We start from the raw sequence: 26,660 nt of genomic DNA on the forward strand, positions 1-26,660 counted from the left end.
TATAGCATAACTAAAAAACGAACCCCCATACTTTCCGGGAAACATGGAAGAAAAATAATGATTCTTCTAAAACCCTAAAATGAAAAAATTACTTAAATGTGCTCAATACTCATTTTCAATCTAAACATCACAATATTTATCAGACCACACAAAGCCAAGTTTTGAACCAAATAACACTAAAATAATCCATGGAAAAAAGTAATTACTATTATCTTTCAGGCCAGTTTGGCATGTCTATCTGTTAGATTAAAGTGGTTTCTGTGCCAAGAGTTTAAAAGTTTTGAGGCAGGAATAATGAAAACACTGAAATATGACCAACAAAGAAAAAAATCTTAAAATATTTCCACCTTTAAATGAAAATATATTTTCCAGGATATGTATAGGATATTACAACCATTCTTCCCAGCCCCTTCCTCCAATACCAAAAACAGTAGGATTTTTCTTCATATGTGTTTGCATGTATAATTACTCCTAGAGTCATACTACCTATATTTACTGCACTGAAAGTGTAGGCAATATTATCTCTTCTACCATAATTCCAAAACTACAGTAAGAAGTAAAGGAATAACTTATCTCAGAATTAATCTAGAGTAAGTGAAATCACTTACTTCATTTCATGCATCTTGTAAATACTGACATGTATCAGTACCCAGGAAAAAGAAAAAAAAGGCACTAGATTCATTTGTCCAAAGTCAAATGTGCTCTAAAAGTTTTATATTCCATCATACTTCATGTGAATATATGAATAAAATTGGGCTTGTGTGGGCTTCCCTGGTGGCGCAGTGGTTGAGAGTCCGCCTGCCGATGCAGGGGACACGGGTTCGTGCCCCGGTCCGGGAGGATCCCATGTGCCACGGAGCCGCTGGGCCCGTGAGCCATGGCCGCTGGGCCTGCGCGTCCGGAGCCTGTGCTCCGCAGTGGGAGAGGCCACAGCAGTGAGGCCTGTATACCGCAAAAAAAAAAAAAAAAAAAAAAAAAATTGGGCTTGTGTGAAGTTAAGCTTATAAAACTATTTTCAAGTTTCAGTAAGTTACAAGGTTGTGAAGAACCTCCTGTTAAATGGTTAAGTAAATAAACATTATTTCATTGGTGTGCTCTAGATACTCTTCCAATTTTCAACCCCAGTAAATGCAGATTCACATGCAAGAAGTAGCCAAAGATCTTATAGCTTCTAAGATGGCTTCCAATGATCTCTGCCTCCCGGTATTCATGCCCTTGTATAATCTCCTCCACTCATGTGCAGGAGATTTGCTTTGTTTTTACCAAAGAGAATACTAAGGGCAAAAATGATGGGATGTTACTTCCAAGACTAGGTAACAAAAAGATTCTGGCTTCTGTCTTGCCAGCTGTCTTTTGCTCTGATGGAAGCCAGCTTGCCATGTTGTCAACTGCCCTATGAAAAAGGACCAAGAGCAAGGACCTGAAAGAGGCCCCAAGCCAAGAGAATCTAAACTGAATCCTGCCAACAACCATGAGTGAACCAGGAAGCAGATTCTCTCTTGGCTGAACCTTCAAATAAGCCCATGGCCCCAGCTGATACCTTGATTACAACTTTGAGAGAGATCTGGAGGCAGAGGACCCAGTTAAGCGACACCCAGATTCCTGACCCATTCAAAGTGTAAGAAAATAAATGTTCGTTGTTTTCAGCTGCTAAATTTGTTACACAGGACGAGGTAACTAGAAAAGATTTTGAAAGCTGGAAGTGGGGTGATGCCACAATAACTAAAAATATTGGAATAGCTTTGGAACTTGACAGTAGGCATAGGCTGGAAGGATTTTTAGGAGCATGGTAGAGAAAACCTAAATTGCTTAAACAGTGTGTTAGTAGAAAGCTGGACTTTGCGTCCACTTCCCATGAAGGCTCAAAAGGAAGAGAAGAAAATGTTTTTGGAAACTGGAGGAAGGCAGATCCCTGTTAAGTAGTGTTGGAAACTCTGCAACACTGTTACTATCAGTAACGTGGAAAGTAGGAAATGTGCCTAATGAACTGAATGATCTAGCCACGGAGACTGCCAAGCAGAGTCAAAGTGTGGTAGGTGCTGCCTATTTTTCCTTGGCGCTTCAGTAAAATGCAAGAGAAGAAAGATAAGCTAAACTAAAGAAAGGACTGTTAAACAACAAAAAGACCAGGACATGAATGATTTTGAAAAGTCTCAGCTTCTCAAGATGGCAAAAGATGCTAAAGGTAAGAATGGCTTCTATACAAAGTCTGAATCCAGGGCATGGCCAGAACACGGCCTAAAAATAAAACTGGTGGATTGACTGTAAAATCTTTTGTTAAGAATCCAGAAGGCTCAAGGGTGATACCTCACAGTATTAATCAGTTATACAAAACGTCCATTAAACAGATTATGGGTATCTCACAGATCCTCTCAGTCAAACAATAGGTCCTCTAGAAAGCTTGAGAGCACTGTATCTTAATAACTCTGCGGAAGTCCGTATTTTGAAGATTCTTGGCTGTGGCTTTTATCTAATGGAATAAACCCCAATATGATTCACAGGAGGCTGACAAAATTTTTGAGAGAAGTGTATCAGCAAACACATTGCTAACTTCAACTGAGAGGGACAGTGACAGTACCAAGTGAAATGAGACCATTCAACCCCCAAAATTCTGCTGGCAGGAAGCTGACTGAGGAAACTCCTCAGCTGCAAACACATGCTACATTTCATGAAAAAGGAAGGATGACTCAGAGTGCAAAGTCTGGAACCCTGAAGAATTATCGCAAGGCCTTGAGATCTAATCAAGTAACCTCCAACGTTTGCCCACCTGAATTTCAAAGTCATTATGGACCAATGACTCCTTTGTGCCCCTTATTTTCTCCTCTTTGGACAGGAAAGTCTATGGAAATTATCCTATGCATATCTCATCCTTGTATTCTGAGTGTGTAGGTGGTGTATGTGGGTTGAGGGGGCTAAAGAACTTGTCTCTTCAGTTCACAGGTCTTCAGATTCAGAAGAACAATATTTGAGATATTTAAGCAACTATACCCAAGGAGGCTCATCTACATCTGGATCTGATTTTGATGTAGAGATTGTGGACTCTGAGGAGATATGTAATGGGATGAGACTTTGGGAACCTTGAAAGGAAGGGAGTGCGTTTTGCATGTGGGAAGGACCCGAATCACTTGCAGGGGTTGCAGAGAACAGACTGGCCATCCAAAACCTTATAGGCTATCTGGGGAGATGCACACATGAGAAGTTAAAAATTAGAATTTATTAATAATTATAAGTGAATGTTGTAACTGAACAGTATGAATTAGTTGCCACAGCCATTCAGAGGAAACAGACTAAAATGACCTGGCATGAACAGGGAGAATAGTGATATCGGAGATATCACCAGAGTGGAAGTTTGAAATGTGGGTAAAATTTGATGCTGAAGGGAAAGGATTTTGTGGAAAAAATAATGAAGTAAGCAAAGGTAAAAAGGCATAACGATGCACGCTATTATTTAAATCATGCTCATCAGTTAGGCTGGAGCAATTAGGCAAGTTTATGAGGACAGGGATTAAGTCTTTCTTATTTAGTGTTATATTTTGAGAGCTTAGTATATTGCCCAGTACATAGTAAATACTATTATTTTTTGAACAAATGTTCAAAATTAGTTTGGAAAAATAGGTAAAAATAAATCTGCAGAAGAACCATAGAGTGCTTAGTCTATTGACTTTATCCTATACTGAAGGAGTCAGTGAAGAATTTCAAGATAGGCAGCAATACAAGAAAAACATCTTGTATTCCTTCCTAATCTTTAGGAAAATTAAGCTAGTGTGAGACGCTCAGAATTCTCTTTACTGTTTTCACCTTATGAATACTTCAAAAATAAGGTAAAGCAGACCCCTGATATTTGTGATTTTAACTGTTAGTAAAGAACTATGACATGGTTCTACAGTCAGTCATTTAGCTAGTAATAAGTTCAGTCACCCACTCGCAAGACAAAACTTTGGAGCTTTATTACCTTATACTAGTCTTCAGTGAATGCAGTAAAAATGCACTTTTTTAAATGAAAATAGAAAACGTGGTCTTTCTCAAAAAGTTAATCATTAGTGCTTGTAATGAAAGTGAAGTGATCAAGAAAACAACGGTTTTAGAGCCATAAGATAGAAGCTTTAGATCCATTAAAAAATGAGGACTAGTTCACATTATAGCAGAATCTGTACAGTCTCAAATTACCTCTCTCTTGACTGTTAGAGTTCTGTACAGTAAAAGCATAACAGAACAAGAAAAGTATGGAACTAATTTTAAATATAAAGAATATATCAAAATATTTTTATCAACACTAAAGGATTTTTAAAGCAATAAGAAAATATTCTCCACTTATATCAAAATATTTAGAAAACCTCTACCCTAAACAGAAATATCCCAAAGTCTTTAAAATATACAACATGGAACTCTTGTCTCCAATACTTTGTGGAATAAGGTAGAATATTGTAAAGTACACAAATCAACCAAATGGGCATTACTAACACAATTTTCTGTATTTTGGTTTCACCCATTTCATCTCCAACCACTGAAAATAAACAAATCAACTATTTGAGAGGAGTATATCTTTGCAAAAGCCTTCCTTCCAATAAAGCAGTGCCATATGGTCTGTAATAATTATGTGTGCTGACTCTTCTTTCAAGTTATGAAACTTCTCCACAAACCCCAATTTTTGAGAAAATATATAGTTCTCCTTAACTAGCAACTCTTCATTCTAGTGTGGTCAGAGGAAAAATAAGCTATCGATTTAAAGATAAACATCAGTTTATTTTTCTTCACTAAAATAAATGTAATTATGGTTAAAAACAGCACATATACTTTCATAATCCAAACAGAGAAAGCAAATATCCTTAAAAGTTAAATCCTTTTTGTGCTTCTTTTTTAGGGGGAGGGCTGCAGGAGCAGGAAGAGAGAGATTTTTTATTTGCAAGCCACAGGGCTAAATGGTAAGAACACAGAGAGAAATAAAACATGACCTTTGCTCTTTAATAATGCAAGAATTTATGGGTCAATGGAAGGCCAGAGATGGGGGAAGGCTGCTTTAGCTGAGTACTAAAATATTACTAAAAGTCAATGAGATAAAGAAAGCCGGGAAAATCATTTTAGGAAGACTATAATTGATAAATATGATCAAGGGCTCTGATCAAAAACTCAGAAGTAAAGAACAAGTAAGAATATACACAGGAAGAAGTAAGACACTGTGTAATTCTAGAAGACAAAGCATAAGGTCAGAAAAAGGAATTAGTAAGTTAGCTAAGTCACTGAGGCAGTAGAAAAGGGTTTGGGTAAGAGAACGCCATGTTCAATGTGCCTTTCTAATAACCAACCACAGCTATAGTGAAGAGGATGAATTTGAAGAAGGCAAGACTGGAAGCAAACTTACTGTTAGAGTTGAGGCAAGAGATGACAAGAATATGAATTAGAATAGTACAAGTTTGGGTACTTCCCTGGTGGTGCAGTGGTTGAGAATCCACCTGCCAATGCAGGGGACACGGGTTCGATCTCTGGTCTGGGAAGATCCCACATGCCGCGGAGCAACTAAGCCTGTGCGCCACAACTACTGAGCCTGCGCTCTAGAGCCCGTGAGCCACAACTACTGAGCCCACGTGCTGCAACTACTGAAGCCCACGTGCCTAGAGACCGTGCTCCGCAACAAGAGAAGCCACAGCAATAAGAAGCCCACGCACCACAACGAAGTGTAGCCCCCGCTCGTCGCAACTAGAGAAAGCCCACGCACAGCAATGAAGACCCAACGCAGCCAAAAATAAATTAATTAATAAAATAAAATAAATAAATTTTTAAAAAACCAAACGAACAGTAGAAGTTTGAAAGAAAAAACTGGGATAGATTGAAGAAATATTTAGATGATAAAACCTACGTATACTTTGGGATTGATAGATGTGGAAGGTGATAGAGGAATTTAGGGTTACTTCTAGATTCTAGCTTGGGAAATTAGGTACATGGTAATATTAGAATCTGCAAATGGAAATAAAGGAGGAGGATTATATTATGGATGAGGTTGGGGAGGTGAGGGCTGGGAAAGTAGGAGAAAAGAAGTTAGAAATGTGAAGTCGTTTGAGAAGCCTGTAAAGATCCAAATGGCTATATCTACTAAGCAGATGGATGTATAAGCTGGAAGTCAGCACTAGAGATACATATTTGAATTATCAGAATACAAGGGTAGCTGAGACTCAAAAGTGTATAAGATGCCCAAGGAAAAGAAAGAATGGAAAAAACAATGAAACAAGGATGAAATCCTGGAGAATAGCAAGGGGGTGTGGAAAGAGGAGGAACTCATAGACATTTGAGAAAGAGCAATTATAAATATAAGATGTGACACAGACTGCCAGTAACCCCCTAATACCTGTGTGCCTTTCTCCTTCCTTAGAACACACTAAACTCTTTATCTCAGACTCCTGCAGTTAAAGTCATTTGAAAACATTCTGGCTAACAAATTTCTCACATGATCCTCTATGATCTCTCTTCCTTTAGTGGAAGCTTGGAAGCCACACACTGAAAATGGCGGCATCAGCTTTATGGAAGGAGCCCAGTCCCTCTAAGGACCTGAGCAGAGTCAAAACACTGCATGAAATAGCAACATATTTTATCATACGTCTAAATCATGAAAAAAAAAAAACCTATGCTGTCTGTACCACAAAGGGAGCTGTAATTCCTCTCTGGTATTTCATATAAAAAAGTTTTAAGTGTCCAGATTCAACATTAACATAAATTATCATGTGTTAAAATGACAAACAAACTTCACAATGAACTTAAGAATAAACACTAGAATTAGAACAAAGCATTTTCATGAACTTCATGAAGAGTTCCATTCAATCCAATAAAAGTTCCTTTCTTTTAAAATTTTATATTACTTCTGACTTTCTAAATTCACAAGGCAGATTTATAAATTCACCAGAGCCTATATGTCCTCCTTAAAGCAAATTGAGGCATTTCTTTGTGCTATCAAAATGATCAACTGTATTTGTATAGTTTGTGTAACTTTTACTTCTGTGAAAGTTTCCAAAATCCAAAGTAATTATTTAAGGAACAGTTTAAGGATGTACAAATTGCTAAATCTTTGGGGAACAAAGGACTTCTGAAGTACAGAAAAATGAGAGAACTAATAGTCATCAATTTATGTATTAATGTATGTTCCCAAAGAGTCTAAAATAAGACCCTAAGTTATATAGGGAATCTAAATATCTTAAATGCAGTTTAATTCATTAATCATTTATTCCAAATAATAACATAAGTTAAATATAAAACACTAAAATGACTGTCATGAGTACTCCTACATATTAACCCTAATTAATTTGTTTAAATTATGTCATAAATAAAATCAATCCCAGCAAACCATTTCAAGGAAGCTTTTCTTTCTAACTCAGGAGACTATATACCTATATTTAAAAAATATATTTACTAGAATATATATAAATACATGTATATCTTATATATACATGTACAGAATTCTTTTAAAATCACAAATATTCAAAGAGCAGAATATAATAAAATGTACTTTACACAGAATCTAATTTCTTATAATTTAGAAGGAAATCAAGATAGTAAACTGTCACAAAATTTTATATCTAAACACAAACTATCCAAGTACTCATTCTCCCACTAGGTTCTCAGTGCCAGAACACTGGGGAATATTTGTTGAGTCAATGAATAAACTAGTTTCTTTTGTATTAGAAGGCACACATACTTAATAGATGTGATTCAACCAACATTATAAATAGTAAATATTACTAGTCAATTAGATTACTCATTTTCTTACCAAGAAAATATTGTTAGCTCTACTTAAAAATTTCATTTTGAAAACCATTCAAGATAGATTTTTCCCTTCTCTACACACAGGAGTCAATTTGCAAAGCCAGGAAAGACATATTACTCCTTTCATTTTCCCTTTCCTCATTACCTCTTAAGTATTCAGCAGTATGTTGGGTATTAGTTTGCATCAGGGTATATGAACAAAAAGACTATACAGACAAGAAATAAATTTCATGCTCTGTCTTCCTTTCATGGAAGACTTAGAAGCCACACACTGAAGATAGCAGCATCACTTTTAAAGAATGAACCGAGTCCCTGAATGGCTCCACGGAGCTAAGCTGAACCCAAACACTACATGGAACACCACGTTTTCATAAGGCACAAAAACCCTGAAATTGGGAGTTTACAATTTAGAACCCAGCTGAAGCAGTGCACCTGTGTTGTAGCTCTGTCTGTCTAGAGGAAACATCTCTAGAGTGACCCAGGTAGCCCTAAAAGCAATGATGGAATTTGGGTTGCAATCAAGAAATTCACCATGGCTATGTGCACACATTTGTTTGAACACTGTTTAAAAATATCTCCTAAAAAGTCAAGAAACCTGGATCAAATTCTTGCTCTTCCACTGATTAACTTATAATTGAGAGCAAACAATTAGACATTTCTAAGTTTTGTTTTCTTCATTTGTAAACAGCCAATTATCCATTAAATAAAATGGGCTGGCTCACTTAGGCACTCAATACATGTTTGCTTTCAAACAACCACCCCCAACCTATTAACACAAGGGCTCCAAACTCATACACCTGGTAAATCTATGAAAAAGACAGTTATTGTCATCATATTTGTGGTACAAATGGCTTTTTACAACATCTGTATGTTGGGTTTAAAAAAAAAATCTACCTTAAGAAAAAGAAGCCAAACTTGGACTTCCCCGGTGGTGCAATGGTTAAGAATCCACCTGCCAATGCAGGGGACATGGGTTCAAGCCCCGGTCTGGAAAGATCCCACATGCCGCAGAGCAACTAAGCCCGTGTGCCACAACCACTGAGCCTGTGCTCTAGAGCCCACGAGGCACAACTACTGAAGCCCTTGCGCCTAGAGCCCGTGCTCTGCAACAAGAGAAGCCACTGCAATGAAAAGCCCGCGCACAGCAACGAAAACTCAATGCAGCCAAAAATAAATAAAATAATAATAAATTTACATTAAAAAAAAAGAAAAAGAAGCCAAACTAAATAAATCCTAAACAGGCAGGTCTTAGAATGTGTATATTCTTATGAATTTGTTTTCTGTAAGTCAGATGTTTAGAAGTAGCAATATATTTTCCTGTAAAAATAAGTTTTAAGATTCCCAAGCTAGTTTATTTAAATACAGCCAAAATATGAATCTAATTGGTGTTATATGACCATCACCACTTTGAACAAAGACTTCAGTGGAATATATATTCAGAGTTCCAGCTTGGGATGATCCTTGGGAGGTATCTCTCCCTACTAAAATCCCACTAGCTAGAGCATAGGGACTTCCTTCCACCAGTCACGACTCTAATCTTCTAACCTATTAAGAGGTAGGGCTAGAACACTGCCTGTTCTTCCATACCCATCCCACCTCCACACTCCAAACTCAAGGAACATGTGCATATAATCCCTTAGGACAAGGATGGAAATAGGGATGGCATAGGAGGGGGAAGCAAGAAACTTGGGCCTCTCTTAAGGGTGATTTAAAAAGTAGGCAGGCACAGAGTATGACTAAGAAATGCAGATTTTTTTTTTTCAAACCTCTCTCTTTCATATACTTACTACCACTGAAAAACCAAGCAGAATGAGGGCCAAGGACTAGATGGAGAAAGCAGGGCTGAACAACATGGAACCTCTTGTACAGTGGCAACTGGATCAAATTTTCCCTTCTCCTACTTCTCTCTGCTCCACTAGTATTACAAACAAGAGAGATGATGCTCAGTCCTTCCACTAGACCGTGAGTTCTTTAAGGATAGGTATCATCTCCTGTACAACTTCATACCCTTGGTGCCTGAAAATCTGGCACACAGTAGATGGTCAATACACGTACTGCACGAATGAATAAATATAACGGTAGTCGGTGCTATGAGCCATCATTCAGAACCCCTTTGTAACTGCAGGGCTTATTTTCCTATCTATTGGGAATACTGCTGGCAGACAGTCTTCAGCTCTCTGCTCTCTTAGGGAATTGCCTTATCTGAAAAGAGCCATTTTGATCCAAGATCATTGTGCTTCTGGGGCAGTTTGCATCTAAGGATTGGGGATATAAAGGTCCATCTCCCCTCACCCCAACTTGAGACAATTCTGAGGACCATCCCAGCTTCAGAGCACCCCTTTGGGGTTGTTGAGACTTATCAAGTCTAACCTCTCCTGTGGAAACTGGGCTTTGTTCCTTTGTATGGCACTGGTCCCCAGAGGCTTCCCTGGTAAATCTGCTACACTCTAATTTCCATCTCAGAGTCTTTCAAAATCCCAACCAGAGACAACAGTTCAAAAGAGGATCTAGGTCTGGCTCAGACTGAAACCACCAAAGGAAAGGTATTTGACTTCACATTAAAGGTCAGTAAATATAAAAGGTTTTATAAAGGCTAAAGAATGAACTCTTTTATTCCTAGCAATTTGTTTCCATTTCAGCCACTGTAAGTAATCAAGAGACCTACAGTATTTTACAGAGTGAAGTAAGTCAGAAAGAGAAAAACAAATGCCATATGCTAACACATATACATGGAATCTAAAAAAAAAAAAAAATTTGTTCTGAAGAACCTAGGGGCAGGATAGGAATAAAGACGCAAACGTAGAGAATGGACTTGAGGACACGGGGAGGGGGAAGGGTAAGCTGGGATGAAGTGAGAGAGTGGCATGGATTTATAATGTACTACCAAATGTCAAACAGATAGCTAGTGGGAAGCAGCCACATAGCACAGGGAGATCAGCTAGGTGCTATGTGACCACCTAGAGGGGTGGGATAGGGAGGGTGGGAGGGAGACGCAAGAGGGAGGGGATATGGGGATATATGTATACGTATAGCTGATTCACTATGTCATAAAGCAGAAACTAACACACCATTGTAAAGCAATTATACTCCAATAAAGATGTTAAAAAAAAAAAAAGAGACCTAGAGTATTTTGAGGACTGCTTCAAAAAAGTACATCTGTTTTACTATCATGTAAACTACTAATGTACCAAGTTCAATTCTCAACTTACTTAAAAGAAAGCAAAAAAATTTAAACATTAATGAATTCAGTGTAAACAAGGTATAAAGCACTGCAGAAAACAGAGCTGTTCTTATCATGGGTGTTAATCAACATGTGACATGATAAGGAATTGCTTTTCCACTAAAAATTACTCAATATATTAAGTACAGTACTTTTAATCACAATTAATGGTTAAAAATACAATGCTTACATAAAAGTCATTGTTGAAATATAGAGTTACAAATTACCAGAACTATTCAAGGCACACCTCAGTAAACAAAACAAAAAACAACAAAACTGATGAATAACTAACAAAACTATTTGCTTTATTTTGGACTCAAATAATACCTTAACCCTACAAGAATGGTTGATGAGGTTTAACTATGAAATTGAGGTTCAAGAATTATTTCAAGCATATAAGTACTCATTTTTTCAGATTTTTTTTTAACTGTAAGACTACCTGCCAATTTGCTAAATAGCATGGTTTGCACTAGCCAGGTTTTCTAATACCACCTAATAATTCATGCTGACTAGTAAAATCTGGAGATTTTACCAAAATGTATAGATAAATAGATTCAGCTTTCCTATAGAAGTTAAATGAGTGGACTACGTACAGCAAAAGTTTGTCTATAACTCCTGGAAAATGGTCCAAAAGGCATTTAGCAGATGTGTATATACTACTTTCCAGGATAAGAGATTCTTAATTCTATGTGTACATATTTCAGAAAACATACCTGGACTTAAATCATCTGCTATGTGGGAACTGAAGAAGCATGCTGAGTGACACTGAATACCAGCATGCCCTTTGCCATATTACTTCACCATTACATTCTCTTCTTTTCTTTCAATAACACAAAAGTTAACTAAGTAATATTACATATCTGCAGAGACATGTTTTAAAAGTCACAAGATGATATCTAATTAAAGAAAACTGAAAATGGCAGGGCACTGGGAGGACCTGGTGCTAGTACTAATACACATAAAGCATTTCAGCCAAAATTAGTATCACTGAATTGCTATAATCGGATCCCACACAAATGTTTCATTAATTTATTTAATCCTTAGCTTTCCTATCATAACATAAAAGCAATCACTCAGAACCCATCTTTATTTTTTAACACTGCTTTTATTTAATTGTGCTTTCCTCTGAATATTCCTGCACATATTTCCTTGTTTGTTGCCTTCTATAAAGAAATGCATTAAAAATCAGAATTATTATTAGCTTCATGTATAACAGCATAATATTCAATTTCTTGCCAAAATAAAATTCAGTACCATATGAGTCACTTTATTTTGTGGGTTTTTTAAAAGATGGTTAGCCTGCAATTAATTATTTAGAGGGGCAGCTTCCTAACGGCAGATCCTCCTTCACCTACAAAGAAACACAGTCATCTCTTAAAATTTATGTCATGTGGCATATCTAAGATGTATTAGGCCTCTGTCACCTTACCATGAACACTTCCTAATGTAATATCCCCAGCAGCAGAAGATAGAAATGATGATTCTGTGTAAAGACACTTGGCTTTCAGCAAACCATCTTCAGTAGATACATTAACAGAACTTCCCTGCAGTTTATCTACGGTCACAGTCTAGTAAGAGAAAGACTCAAATCAGTTCATTATAAAATGAAGACTGGTAAAAAGCCAGAATTAGTGGGCAACTAATATGTACAGTACACGGCCAATTTATTGACTTCAATTCCCCAGCTCTAAATACAAGATTATGAGCAACAGTGTTTTCTCTGTGGAATAGACCCATTATATTCCTTCATTTATTTAGATCTTCTTTAATTTCTCTTAATAATGTTTTATATTTTCTATGTAGAGTTCTTCATCTTTTGTTAAATTTATTCCTATTTGATGTATTCTAAATGTTATTATAAAAGATAGCTTTTTAAACTTCATTTTATCTTAACTGGCTTTTGTATTTGACCTTAAATCCAAAACCTCACTAAACTCACTTAACTGATTCTAATAATCTACCTGAATTAAAACAATTTTTCTACATGCATAATTATGTTCTTTACAAGTGATCGTTTCATTTCTTCCCTTCTAATCCTCATATTAATACTGTTTTTCCTGTTCTTTCCCGCCTTACGATCTGGCTCAGGCCTCCAATTTAACAGTGAATAGAAGTGATGAGATAACAAGCATCCTTATCTTATTCCTATTCTCAGAGGGAAAGCTTACAACATTGCATCATTAAGTATGGTGTTTGCTATAGATATCTTCTAGATCCCTTTTTTTTAGATTAAAGAAGTTCCCTTCTATTTCAAATCTGTTTTGTTGTTGTTGCTGTTTAACTCATGAATGGGTTTTAAATTTTAGCATATACTTTATCTGATTTTATTGGACTCTCATATGATTTTTCTCATTTCATCTGTTAATGTAGTGAATACACTATTACTTCTAGAATTTTTCCACTTTACATCTAATTAGCCAGTAGCTTTCCACTGAACAAAATGGAAGGATTTTTGTATTTATCCCTAATCTTCTCTAACAAAATTCAGTAAGCATTTATGTCTCAAATATTGAGCCCAATGTAAAATGAAGGTATCTAATTAAGGATTCCAAATTATCTTTATAGTATTTTAAACAAATGTTTTATAAGCATAAAGTGAGCGTTAATATAAAATTGTTGACATAAAAACTGAATCACTAGGAAGGCTTGTCACAGTTTTGCCCAGGGTCAAATTCAAGCATTACACTGAGGTATTTAAAGAAAGAACATTATTGTTTTTCAACACATTGGCATCAGTATTATATTCAATCGTTATACTTCCTTCAAAAATTGTTGAGTTCAAAATATTATTTAATAAGAATTGAGTTTCAAGAATACTAAAATATTAGAAGACAGATAAACTATGAAAAGAGAAATTAAAGTACCCAGAGGTTGTTATGGAAAGCAAACTAAAATTACTTTGCTGTCTAGATTTGAAGTATATAATTTTGGTTTTTAATGGACTTTTATTAGGTATATAAAATACCAATTGCTTCTTATCTGCTACAGCTAATTATGGATTCATAGGAATTTTTTTAAAATCTAGTTTCAATAAATCTGTCAAAGAAAGATAGATATTTTACATACATTCAGATTTGTGAGAATACACGTTTTGCGTTCCTCAGTGTAATAGTAAGGTTTAAAATTTCTGAAAAAATTTATCCTTTACCTACAAAATTTCTTCATGAAAAGTTGCTTTATGCATAGCTTAAAATTCTCCAAGTATTTCCATAAAGCAGACAACAAATATGAATACTCTAGCTTTTTATAAATAGTGAGGCTGCTTTAGGGAATATCAAAAGATAAATGTTGCAAGAATATTTGAAACTTAATTGAATTGGCAAGGGGGAACTTTTGATTAGACTCCCCCCACAACCAAATAAAGCTTTTAAGACACTCCTTATGAGTATCAGAAAAATGCCAAGGATTTACTTTGTTCATTAAACACTAAATATCTTACCCTGTAGGAAGCTAAAAAATATCCTCTCCTGCCCCACCAAACTAAATGAAAGCAAGCAAAAGTACAACACTCATCACAATAATATAGCTATTTTAACCAATCAATCCGTAAAATTAATTTCAAAGAAATAGAAAATTCACTAAGGGCCATATATAATGCACTATATCAAATACTAACTAGAACAATTAAACTTAGGACACCACAGTTTACAGCAAAATATTGAGGATCTTATTTATAGTTACTAATGCTAATGGAACAAACATTCAAAAAAATAGATTAAACTGTACAGCTTGCTTATTAAGTGAAGTAGATATTTAAAGAAAGAACGAAAAGTAGATCCAAAAATACCTTTCTTAGAGAGATATTGCTATAAATTAATTTGCTTTTCTATACAAGAAGAAATTTTTTTCACAAAGTTATTATAAACCAACATTATAAAATAAAAATGAAGTTTTAAGGAAAAACTGTGGCCTTGTAGCCCAAACTAAGAAAGGTCAACTGATAACTATATTATCAATTCATTCAACAATCATTCATTCAACAATCCATTCATACAATGGATTTCTATCTTGTCTGTATCAAACTTAGGATACTGAAATTAACAATACAATTTAAAAACAGCCATTCCATATAAAATGATACATAAACAATATACTGTTAAGTGTTTATAATGCTCACTTGATTCTTACAATCTTGTTGAGCAGAAAAAACAAACAATACCATTCCTATTTTATGAATAATGAAACACAGTCTCAGTAAAGTTAACTGATAGGTCTAGGACTGGCCAAATCACCTTTCCTGTGTTTTATTTACCTTTATCATCATCATTATAGTCGACACTATAATGGAGTTAGCTATGCAAGACATTATTTTAAGTACCTTATCTGTATTATGCATTAACTCATTTAATCCTCATAACAACCAGTGTGAGTTAATGTCATTACTATTATTCTATTTTCCAGAAAACCAAGACACATAGAGGTTAAATAACTCATCTGAAGTTAAAGAGCTTAGTAAGTGGCTGAGCCAGGATTCAAACCCAGGTACTCTGGTTCTCAATTACGTGCTCTAAACCAATTCACTATGCTGCCTCTCAAATATCCAAAACACATTTCTATGGAAGTTGTATATTAAAAGTTAACATATTTCATAAGAACTTATTTTATATAAAACCTCAGAAACTTAGAAATATGCCTTAAAAATTAATACTATGCATAATATAAATAGAAAGAAATATCAAAACTGATTCTTTAGTACAACACAAAACTCCATCAGGCAGGAAACAAAATAGTATAACAGAAAGTAGGAATAAATTAATATTCAATAAACCATGAAAGTTGAGAGGATAATGAGTGGAAATAGTGGTCAAAATATTAAAAATAGAAAATAATTAAGATGATTTAAATTCTTCTTTGATAGTTACATGTGAACATCAATATGCAATATTCTGCAACTGCAGGTGTCCAATTTCCCTTTTGCACCTCCAAGACCACAACAATCAGAGAGGTGAAACTAAATGCTGTCTCAAAACAGCTGCCACATAAAGCCAGGCAGTGTCTTTCAACACTTTTTAAAAAGATAAATTTGAATATTTGGGTTTAAACAGTCTCCCACAGGTTCTAAGAGAAAGATGATGGAAAATAAAAGTGACAATTGTAGAACAATTAGTGTTATAACCTACCTTGTTTAATTATGCCAACAATAATCTACATATAAGATACAATTCCTCCCCACCAATTATCGGAGAATACAGCTGAGTATGGAATTGAACAAATTTATGACAAAAGAATCCTTGCAAATTGTCAAACTGTAAAATAAAAGGTGGCTCAGACCTTTCTAAAAGATTTAAACCATTACTGATCATGCTAAAAAATTGTGACAATTTATACTTCAAAATTATACCTTTATTCTTAATACTATGCTAAACCACAGAAAGCAACAAAAGTTGACTGAAAAAATGCAAACTGTCTTATAACAATCAAAGTTCCTATGGATAATAAAAGCTTTTGGAGAACAGTAATGCTGTTTAATGGTGCCATCTTGTGGAAAACACTGAAGAAAGTCGAGTTTCGAAACTCCTAAAATTGCCTAAAGGCAAAATAAACAGGTCTTGGAAAAAATACTCAAATAAACCTAACAATAAGAAAAATTTAATCCCACTTATTTTGGTATTATGTAATGACTGATTTTAACCCATGATCATTAAGATTAAAATCTCTTCAGAATCAGAATTCAATATTAAGTATTTGCAAGGGATGAACTGGGAGTTTGGGGTTAGTACACAAACTATTACATATAGAATGGATAAACAACAAGGTCCAACTGTATAGCACAGGTAACTATATTCAATATTCTGGGATAAACCATAATGGAAAAGAGTATAAAAAAGAATGTAATATGTGTGTATAACTGAGTCACTTTGCTGTACAGCAGAAATTAACACAACACTGTAAATCAACTACACTTCAATACAAAAAAATTTTTTAAAGAAATATTAGGAATTTAAAGATGTTATTGAGGGAGTTCCCTGGTGGTCCAGTGGTTAAGACTTCGCCTTCCAATGGAGGGGGTGTGGGTTCAATCCCTGGTGGGGAAGCTAAGATCCCACATGCCTCGTGGCCAAAAAAACAAATCATAAAACAGGAGCAATATTGTAACAAATTTAAATTCTTTAAAAATGGTTCACATCAAAAAAAAAAAACTTTAAAAAAATAAAATAAAACTTATAAGTTATAAAAAGATGCTACTGATTCCAAATAAGTAACTAAATATCTATCAAAAGTATTAAATCACAAATTTAAAATTAAATTGTATAATATTTAATCATCTCAGTTCAAGTTTGAATTTACTAATGAACTCAAATGCATTAAAAAGGGAATGTTTTGCCACAAATTTTGTAGAATCTACCCACTGTGTGAGCCAACCAGATGCAAAATTGCAAGTACTAGAAAAGAAAATTACAATCTTACACTTTTATCTGATGCATGAATATCTATATTTCCATAAACTGTTCCCAGGCAGATCACTTTACCTCCTTTTGTTTGAATATGTAATTTTTGACTCTGAAAGACAAATACAAAAATTCACATAGAAAAAGAGACAATAAATTTGACTTATACTAATAAAAAATGTTCCAACATTTTATACATTTCTTTTAAAATAATAATAAAGCAGTAAAAGAGGAAGTAGAAATGAATAGAAATGCACTGTTTGGAATAATAACATCAGTGAGAAAAGAATGTCAACTGCTGTTAAAGTGATTAAATAAAGCTCCTTGGACTCAAAGGAAAAAAAAAAGATACTTGGGTGTTCTGGTAGCTTCACTGAAGAAAGGGTTGAGAATCAAAGATCACAATGGCTAACTAAACATACATCATGATGAGAATGACAACAATAATCACTGTTCATCGTTATTAATATTCATCATTAATAACAGTAATATTTATTACTTACTTGGCATTTTCTTTGCACCAAATAACAACGTTCACTACTTTATGTGAACTAACATTTAATTCTCACAATTCAGAGATGGGTATTATAGTTTTCCCATTTTACAGAGGAAGGAATCCAAGAATCAGAAAGGTTAAACAACCTTATCAGGTGACACATTAGAAAACAACAAAATCTAAACTAACAGAATCAAGCTCTGTATGATTTCAAATCCTACATTCTTATTGCTGGAGTCACCTAAAGGAGTATATATTCACACTTAGGATAACAACCCACTGACTGTTAAACTTTCTAGTACAACACAGCCCAGAAACTGGAACTAAATGAAAATGTCTCTAAGAAAATAGCAGTTACGGTTAGCCTCCTCTGCTAGATAAAAAAAAACGTGTGTGTATGTAACACTTGATTTCACACTTGGCAAGTGTGGCAGAAACTATGATAGGTCCACAAAAATCCACTTTTTTCCCGAAGTACAGAGTATAGCTGGGCCCATGAAGAGAAAATGTTTTCCAGCTTCCCTTACCTCCTAGGTGCTGCTCAGTTCTTGCCAACAGAATATAAATAGAAATGTTATGTGCAATTTCCAGGCTGGTGCTTTTAGAAGAACTAATGTGCGTTCCCTGTGCTCTGCCCCTGCCACCAGGTGCATGTATATTACAATAAGGCTCTAACAGATAGCAGAGCCAGAAGATGAAGGGAACCTACAATACCTGAATAGAAATGAGTCACCCACACACTTGGACACAAATGAAAAATAAACTATAGTTGTGTGTGAGCCATTAGATGTTTGGTCTATTTTTTAGGGTAGCTTACTTCAGCTTAATATTTGCATAAGTCTTCAGTTCTACCACATCTATAAAGAGAAAAAGAATAGGTAAATACCAGAAGAAGAAAAATAGCAAAAGCAAACCCACCAATATCATAACCAGCAACAGTAGAGACGTTATCTAAAACCTGGGAAAAAAAATACAAAACAACCTTCTGGTTGCTTTACTCAGGGGGAAAAACAGTAAAACCTTGGGTAAAATGGCCCAGGAATGAAGTTTAAAAAATTCAGTGAAAAGGGCAAAATGAATCATTCTTAAAAAGTTTATCTATATTACAGCATGGTAGACTTCATGCCCATAGAAACATGAGTCAGAAGTCAAACTGTATTTAATACAGTCTTTATCAAGCAGACAAGTAACTGATGAACCTTAGAAAAAGGTATCTCCAAAACAACTGTTATTTTATTTAAATCAGGAGTTCTTAACCAAGTTTACACGACATTCTAGACAGTCTGTGAAACTTACGAAATTGTAAGCAAAATTTCATATGTGTGCATTTTTTCTAAGGAAATAATCATCATATTTTCAAAGAGGTCTAAAGCACAAAAATGTTAATAGCTATCATTAAGTTCAAAGCTCATCTAATTTCAAAAAATAAAGTAGATTATAAAATTTAAAAACATATGGATCTTGGGTGGCCTCGGCCTGCAGCAAGATTTCAGTTCCCTGCCAGAGACTGAAGTCAGGCAGCAGCAGTGAGAGCTCTGAATCCTAGCCACTAGACCACTGGGGACCAGTGGCCAGTGACAAGGCCCTAGACTATCAGCTGTGTAGAAATGAATTTTCACAGAGACGGAAAGTAGTGAAGCAAGTAAAGTGTTTAGGAGGAAAAAGTACAGTTCTTGTGGATAGAAACATGGGTGGGCTCAGAGAGAGAGTTGCCACCTTGTGGTAGTTTGAATCACTTTTATGGGACATTTCTTCCAGGTTTCCTTTGACAATCATCTTGCTTTGCCTGGTTCTGAGTCCATATTTGGTATATCTCAGGATCTTCCCCGTGTGTGCGCGCATGCATCTCTCAGCCAAGATGGATTCTAGCAAAGAGGCCGATGCATAGTTGACGTCACTTACTCTGGGGTGGCGCCCCCTCCCTTGTGGACCTCCAAGAAGCCTTTCTGGGCATGTGTAGTCGGGAAGGTATCCTTGACTTTGAGAATAAGGAATATGTGGTCTTTTATCTCTTATCTGGGAAGGGCCCAGCCTCCTCTCTCCATTGTCCTGCTATTATATTTTGAAGTTTCTGGCCACAGGGAATGAACTCCAGCTGCTTACCCTGGGGCCCATCTATCTCCTGCCTCAATATGCAAAACAAAGTAGTTAAAATGTTTAAATAAATCAGAAGCTATTTAGTATAATATAAACTATTACTATTGCAATTTTTAAAAATGCAAATATGTGGCATTCAGTGAGTTAGTACTGCCAGACATTTTGCTTGGACAATAAGGAAAGGTGGAAAGAGAATGAGCTTGGAATGCAGAAAGACCCAAGTTCAAATTTTAGCTCAATTTATTAGCTGTGGGAACCTAAATGAGTTCCTTAATCTCTTAGTAGCTCACAGTTTCTTCCTTGATAAAAAGAAGATAATTCAAGGATTAAATGAAGACTTAGCTACATTTCTGGGTACATAATAAGGACTCAGTAAACAGTAGCTGTTATTATTGCTATAAACATCTTATAACATACATCAAATATATTTCAAATCCTTAAAATGAGTGGAAGAGAAACTTACATTAATAGGCGATCACTAATTAGAGATAACGATATTGTACTATATTTAAAACTTAAACCAGATATTTCACGAAGCGTTCCCATTCTGAATTTAAGTCAGTTAAATCCTAAGATCTCAAGAATAATTCTCTTACCTCTTAATTCTCCTAACTACCATTAAGATTCAGCGGACCCAATTCCAATTCTTGAATTTCTTTTTTGAGCTATTCTATTTGTAGGACTGATATTTCATGACTTTTATTCTTTCTTAGAGGTCCCCCAAAGAATAAATAGAAAATTTACTCATTTTTTAAATAGAATAAAACTCATTCTATCTTAAAATTACCATAATGGTTCACTGGACTCCTTTGTAAATCTAAAATACATTATGGGCTTTTAGTATACTTATTTTTCATATGTCTCATAACATTTTGCTATTTCATTATCCTAGCAGTTATTTCATTATTATTTGTCAATTATTCCCAACTATGCTAGAAAATGTCTAAAAGAATAAGACAACAGAAGAATGATGAACTTGCTTCAAATGATGGTTCTCAACTAAAGGTGATTTTTGTCCCCCAGAGGACATTTGGCAATGTGTGGAGATATTTTTCATTGTCCTAAGTGAGTGTGTTTCTTGGCACTTAGTTGGTAGAAGCCAGGAATACTGCTAACCATCCCACAGTGCATAGGTCAGCCCCTGACAACAAAGAATTTTCCAGCCCAAAATGTCAACAGTGCCAAAGTTGAGAAATCATTTTTCATTTTATGCACATAATGGCAGAAAAAAGAAAACTGACAAAATAGATCTTTCAGAATTATCAGACAGATCAAAAGATGATTGCAAAGAGACAGACAGCAGTACAGTAGCTTCCAAATTTGGCTGTGAAATTGAAAATCTAAGACTCTGAGTCTCCAGAGAACAATATTCTAGATGAATTTCTGAAATTCAAGCATTGATGAGTGACCAATATATTTATAAGGACAAAAAGGAACCATGGTATTCTCATCCATTTAGTCACTCAACATGAAAACTTCATTGTGCAATCTTTTATAAGAACTGGAACCATCTCATTTTTCCAAAAGGATATGTAATAGTATTCTTTAATCGCTTTTGATATTTGTGCAACTCAACTTTTCTTATTTTTTTGGCTGCGCCAGGTCTTAGTTGTGGCACATGGGATCTTCGTTGCGGCATGCAGGCTCTTTCAGTTGCGGCATGCAGGATCTAGTTCCCTGACCAGAGATCAAACCCGGGCCCCTTGCATTGGGAGCATGGAGTCTTAACCACTGGACCACCAGGGAAGTCCCTGTGCAACTAAATTTACTGAAATGGTTCACATGTGAAGACATGCCAAAGGTAGGTGTGCAAATAAAAGTGGCTGGGACAAAACAAATAATGTAAAAATTTTTAAATGCATCCAATTAATCATACTAATTACTGTTTATGCAACTAAAAATGAAAATGCTTTGCAATTATGAAGCAAAGATGCCTGACTTCAACAAAGTTACCAAAGTTCACAAAAGTATTGAGTTTTGGGTCTTCCCTGGTGGCGCAGTGGTTGAGAGTCCGCCTGCGGATGCAGGGGATGCGGGTTCGTGCCCCAGTCCGGGAAGATCCCACATTCCGCGGAGCGGCTGGGCCTGTGAGCCATGGCCGCTGAGCCTGAGCATCCGGAGCCTGTGCTCCGCAACGGGAGAGGCCACAACAGTGAGAGGCCCGCGTACCGCCAAAAAAAAAAAAAAAAAAAAAAAAGTATTGAGTTTTGAATATGCAAGTGTAAGTAGTATCAGTAGTAACAATAAGCTAGAACTTATCAGAGATGTATTTGAAATCATTCAGAGCTGAGACCAATCTAATTTTAAGAAAATTAAATATGAAAGCGTTGTTACAAAGTGAGACGAATCATTTGCTGTTTAGCACAAATAACTACTTAATCCTTAAGTAATGAACTACCTGGTACATTAAAAATGTGATTAATTTAGTATTTTAAGCAAATTTATAATGCTTAATGACTTTCCCTTACTCCTTAATAAATGGAAGAAAATCATTCGTTAAAACTAAAATTTCTTAAACTTAGTAAGATCTGAGAATGCTAAGAATGTATTATTAGTATCACTGTACACTTTGAAATGAAATCTAAAAGGAACATGATGAAAACCTTCAAAGTTGCTACAACCTCTATACTTTCATAACAGAACTGACGAACTTTTTGCAAGGAATTTCTGAGTGATGAATAAATGATACTCAATATTTCCAATAAATGATGCTCGAATAATAACCTTAATTTGATACCGTAGTTCATAGTTTAAGGTGTTTTAAAAACTAACGTTGAAACAAAATTAGAAAAGTATTTATACCTTAACTGACTGTAAGATGCTGGTCCCCTGTTCGGTTTCAATTTTGCAATTATCACACTCAATATTTTGGACTTTTACACAGCCAGATCCTGATGACTTGATATTCAAATCTAGAAATGAAAAAAAGAAAAACCAAGTTAGTACTACGGTTAATGAGCTCCAAAGCATTTCAGTGTCCCGCAGAAATCCAGCTACTCAGTTTACTGAATCCTGGAAAGAACACAGCTGTCAGCAGCCTCTCTCTAAAGGTAAGGGATCTCCACCACAGCAACAGGACCAAATGTAAAGCCCTTTTCTACCAGTTTTTAAAAAGCAGTTATTTCTGTTGGCAGATATCATCTAAAGAGAGGAAGTAACATAGGAGATAAGTAAAGCAGGTCAAAGATTCCAGTTCTTATAGAAGATCATAGAAGCCTCTTCGCCACTGAGAAAATACACAAACACAGATTTGAGTAAGAGTGCAGCAAGTTAACAAGTCATTATGGTGAACTGGATAAGTCAGTTAGCTTATTCTCTTCTATATTCATGAAAGTTTAAAGATTTGTTCCCAAACTTTCCCCAAGTTAAAAAGCCTACTGCAGGAGTGGCATGGATCAGTATATATGACCATGAGTTCAGTTTTCAAATCCTACCGCTAACCTTTCATATGTAAAAAAAGGAAGATATTATCATGCAGCTATATCACAAGGTATCTGAAGTAATAAAAAGTGGGAACAACTTTGAAAAATCTAGTACTGAATAATATTAAAACCTCAAAATTGTGGATAAATAACAGTGATATATACGAAGAAAATTTGGCAAATAAGCCATACTTAGCTTTAAAGTTTAACTTTAAATTCAATTTAAGGTGTAACCTTAGGTGTCTCTGTATAAAAAATCTTTAAAACACTGATATTTAATACCAAGTTCAAATAAATATTGATGATTTCCCTTAAAACAGATCAGAGAATTAATGCTACCCCAAACACAAACTACTGGGGTCTTAGCACTACAATTCCAATAGTCATGACATAAAAATCAATTTCTACAGTTGAGTATATGGCAGTCTCTATAAAGGCAATATTTTGGTTGGGATTAATATAAAATACATAAAAAGACAATGTCACCCCACACTTCCATGGATGCAAATGTAACTGCAAAACTTTCAGCCAGTTAAGTAGTGTTACAACATAAGGTTTGATCTCAAGCAGTAATGATAGGCATGGGAAGAAGAAAACAATTTCTAAATATACTCTACCCTCAGTAGGTGGGTAGAGAAGTTAAGGCTACATACTGAGTGGTAGTAATGCTACACTCACTCATTCACTGAAACAGTTATAGACGAACTGGAGGAACACGAGTAAGTATGAGTAAAATTGAATTATGTTGATTTGAGGGCCTGTGGAATATCCACATATTAACACTAAATTGGAAATGAGATTCTGGCTCTAAAAAGAGGAATCAGCAAATAATAAGGTTTGGGTAGTTCCATTTTTATCTGTGCTGCCATAAAATTTTGCTTATCTCTATTTCAATACTCGGTCTATTTTGTACTGCATAATACACTGGCAAATCTTCCTCCCCACCCCAGACTGTTAACATTTTGAGATCAGGTCTCTTATTCACCTAGGCTAGTTAAAAAAAAGTTGAGAAGCAATAAGGCATAGTGGTTCAGCAGACTCCAGTCAGTTCAAATCTCAGCTCCACCACTTTATATCTGAGAAAATAGGCATAGTTCTTGATCTAACCCCACTACAAATTAAATTTCATGAAGGCACGGATTTCTTCTACTTGTTCACCCACAATAAATACTTAGTATATGAAACTTGCTGTATCTCAATTCCCTCATCTTAAATGGTGACAATAAGTGTCTATAATACAGTGCAACTGTAAGGATTGGAAAAGATCATCTTAGAAGTGTTAGTTGCTATTACGATCTTCATTAGTATCTTCCTTCAGTCCCGGGAAGTCGGAGAGCCAGGGAAGACTTTCCTAGAAAAGTGCTGCGTACACGGTCGTTTCCATGTGAGAAATAACATGGAACCCAAATACCTAGGAAACATATCTGGCAGCCATTATCAGTTGAAGTTTCCCAGGCAATCTTACTATGTGTTTTTCTTCATGGCCTGCTACTCAGAGAAAATCTACTTAGGCCAAAATGAGTGGTGACGTTTTCAGTAAGAAGCCGGGTGTCCATCAGAAACCAAACATCTGGTCCAGGTTCGATGGAACATGCTATAGACAAGGCTGTTTGGGGACAGACGCCAGGCAGTGAGCAAGGGGAAACGCGGATGGTCTGCCATGCCACTGAGTGGATTATCAAGATACTTTAACCCTGAAAATACACCACATTGTTACCGACAAAGTGCAGTGACACAAATAGGAACAAAGTGCCAAAGGAGAACAGAAGGGGCTCCACAAATGTTATTCGGCTTAGATTATTCCAAATCATGTTTCCATTCAATTTATAAAATTGCTGTAATTGAGAACCTAATTCCTAACTACTGCCCAGAAACCCAAAGCACAACAGAAAAAAAGAGGCAACCTCCGAAGGCGTAAATTGTAAATTAGGTTGGAAAGTCAGATCCAAAGGGACCAATTAAAAACGCACGTCGACCTAATTCTATAAATTCACTGGATGTGCCCTGGGACCCAAGCCCGTTTAAACTTCACTTGCCAAACTTCAGGGGCGCGTTCACTTCCACGGACGCCTGGGGGTCGATGACGTCAGACACGATGGCCACCTCCTTCTGCGCCTCGTCGTACCTCACCTGCAGGCTGGCCACGGCCCCACCCTCCACTCCGCTCACCGCCACCAGCACGCGGTCGCCATCCGGGTAGGTGAGAGGGTCCAAGGGCCTCACGGCTAGGGAGCACGGGAGCCGCGTCCGCAGCCGGCCGAAAGGGCTCACCAGAAGTGCCCACTCCTTCAGAGTCCGGCACGCGGGACCAGACCGAGAGACGTCGGGCTGGGACCCACCTGAGCCGTACAGCCGGGCCTGACAGGCCCCGCACGCACAGCGCCCCGCGACCTCGCTGGCCCACACTCGGAGCAGACAGAGCCGGAGGCAGCCCAGCCGCCATCCCGAGCAGGGGACGAACATGGCGTGCTCTCACGCTTCCTCAGTTCACCTCAGCCACAGGCTAGTCTCGCCACGGCCAGTCGACTTGGCCGCTGTGCCGGCGCAAGTCAGAAGGGAGACACTTGAGAGGGCGTGCTAAAGCAACAGCAAGACTGCTCACTTCGTTCAGCAATTTAAACCTCAGCTACACACGCCTCGGGGGCAAATTGCAATTTCAAAGCTCTAAGTATCCACGCTGACCATGACTCCTCGCCTACTCCCGCCCTTTCGCAAAGGCCGGTGGGATAGGTAGTTCTAATGGAGTCAGACGTCGAGGGGCTCGGCGGCTTAGAAACTACATTTCCCAAGAGGAAATGCCCAAGGTTGTTAAGTCTAGTAAGAGCAGGTGTTACACGGGACTCGGAAGGCAAGCGCTCCTTCCCTCTAGCCAATTATCCATTGGAGGGACGGGGGGGGGGGGGCGGAAATCACACCAGAATCCAACTGGCCAATGGAAAGCGTGGAAGGCGAAAGATGGGCAAGGCTGTGTGGTTTCCTTGGATACCGAGGACGCTACTTCTTTGGAGAGGGTGGAGCTTTGGAGTGAGACGAGGAAGCCAAAACTCACAGAGAAAAACAGGAGCCTAAATAAGGATCAGGACCGAGGGAAGTGGTAGGAAATTGCGCTTTTAAAGGTGAGAACTAGATGCAAAATAGGAGTACCCTCAGTGAGTGGTTAGTTCCAAACTTCATTAAACTAGTGCGGGGTACCCTGGGATAGAGAATCCCTAGGGAAGAGGATCAAGACCAGTTAGTGTTTTCTGAGGAAACTCCCTCTTTGATATCAAATATAGGAATAGGGTTAG

General features: G+C 36.6%; 1 protein-coding gene across 6 annotated transcripts in view; it reads right to left on the reverse strand.

The window, feature by feature from the left end:
* The window catches only part of FAM185A (family with sequence similarity 185 member A), a 150,383-nt gene extending 124,288 nt beyond the window's left edge, over nt 1–26,095 (reverse strand). For 4 of the 6 annotated variants that reach the window (XR_010945401.1, XR_010945400.1, XM_067746022.1 and 1 more), the window contains exons 1-4: nt 25,410–26,095; nt 22,754–22,863; nt 17,378–17,470; nt 12,399–12,537 (exon numbers count right to left, since the gene is read on the reverse strand). Coding sequence is in view for 4 of the 6 variants with exons in the window: in XM_067746022.1 (XP_067602123.1) it covers nt 12,399–12,537; nt 17,378–17,470; nt 22,754–22,863; nt 25,410–25,836 (769 nt within the window). In the remaining 2 variants the exon portion in view is untranslated. The remainder of the gene's footprint in view (nt 1–12,398; nt 12,538–17,377; nt 17,471–22,753; nt 22,864–25,409) is intronic. The other 2 variants (XM_067746021.1, XM_067746024.1) reach the window with 2 other exon arrangements.
* Between the last annotated feature and the right edge of the window lie 565 nt (nt 26,096–26,660).

The sequence above is a fragment of the Pseudorca crassidens genome, chromosome 8, assembly GCF_039906515.1.
Source record: "Pseudorca crassidens isolate mPseCra1 chromosome 8, mPseCra1.hap1, whole genome shotgun sequence".
In the NCBI taxonomy this organism is placed as follows: domain Eukaryota; kingdom Metazoa; phylum Chordata; class Mammalia; order Artiodactyla; family Delphinidae; genus Pseudorca; species Pseudorca crassidens.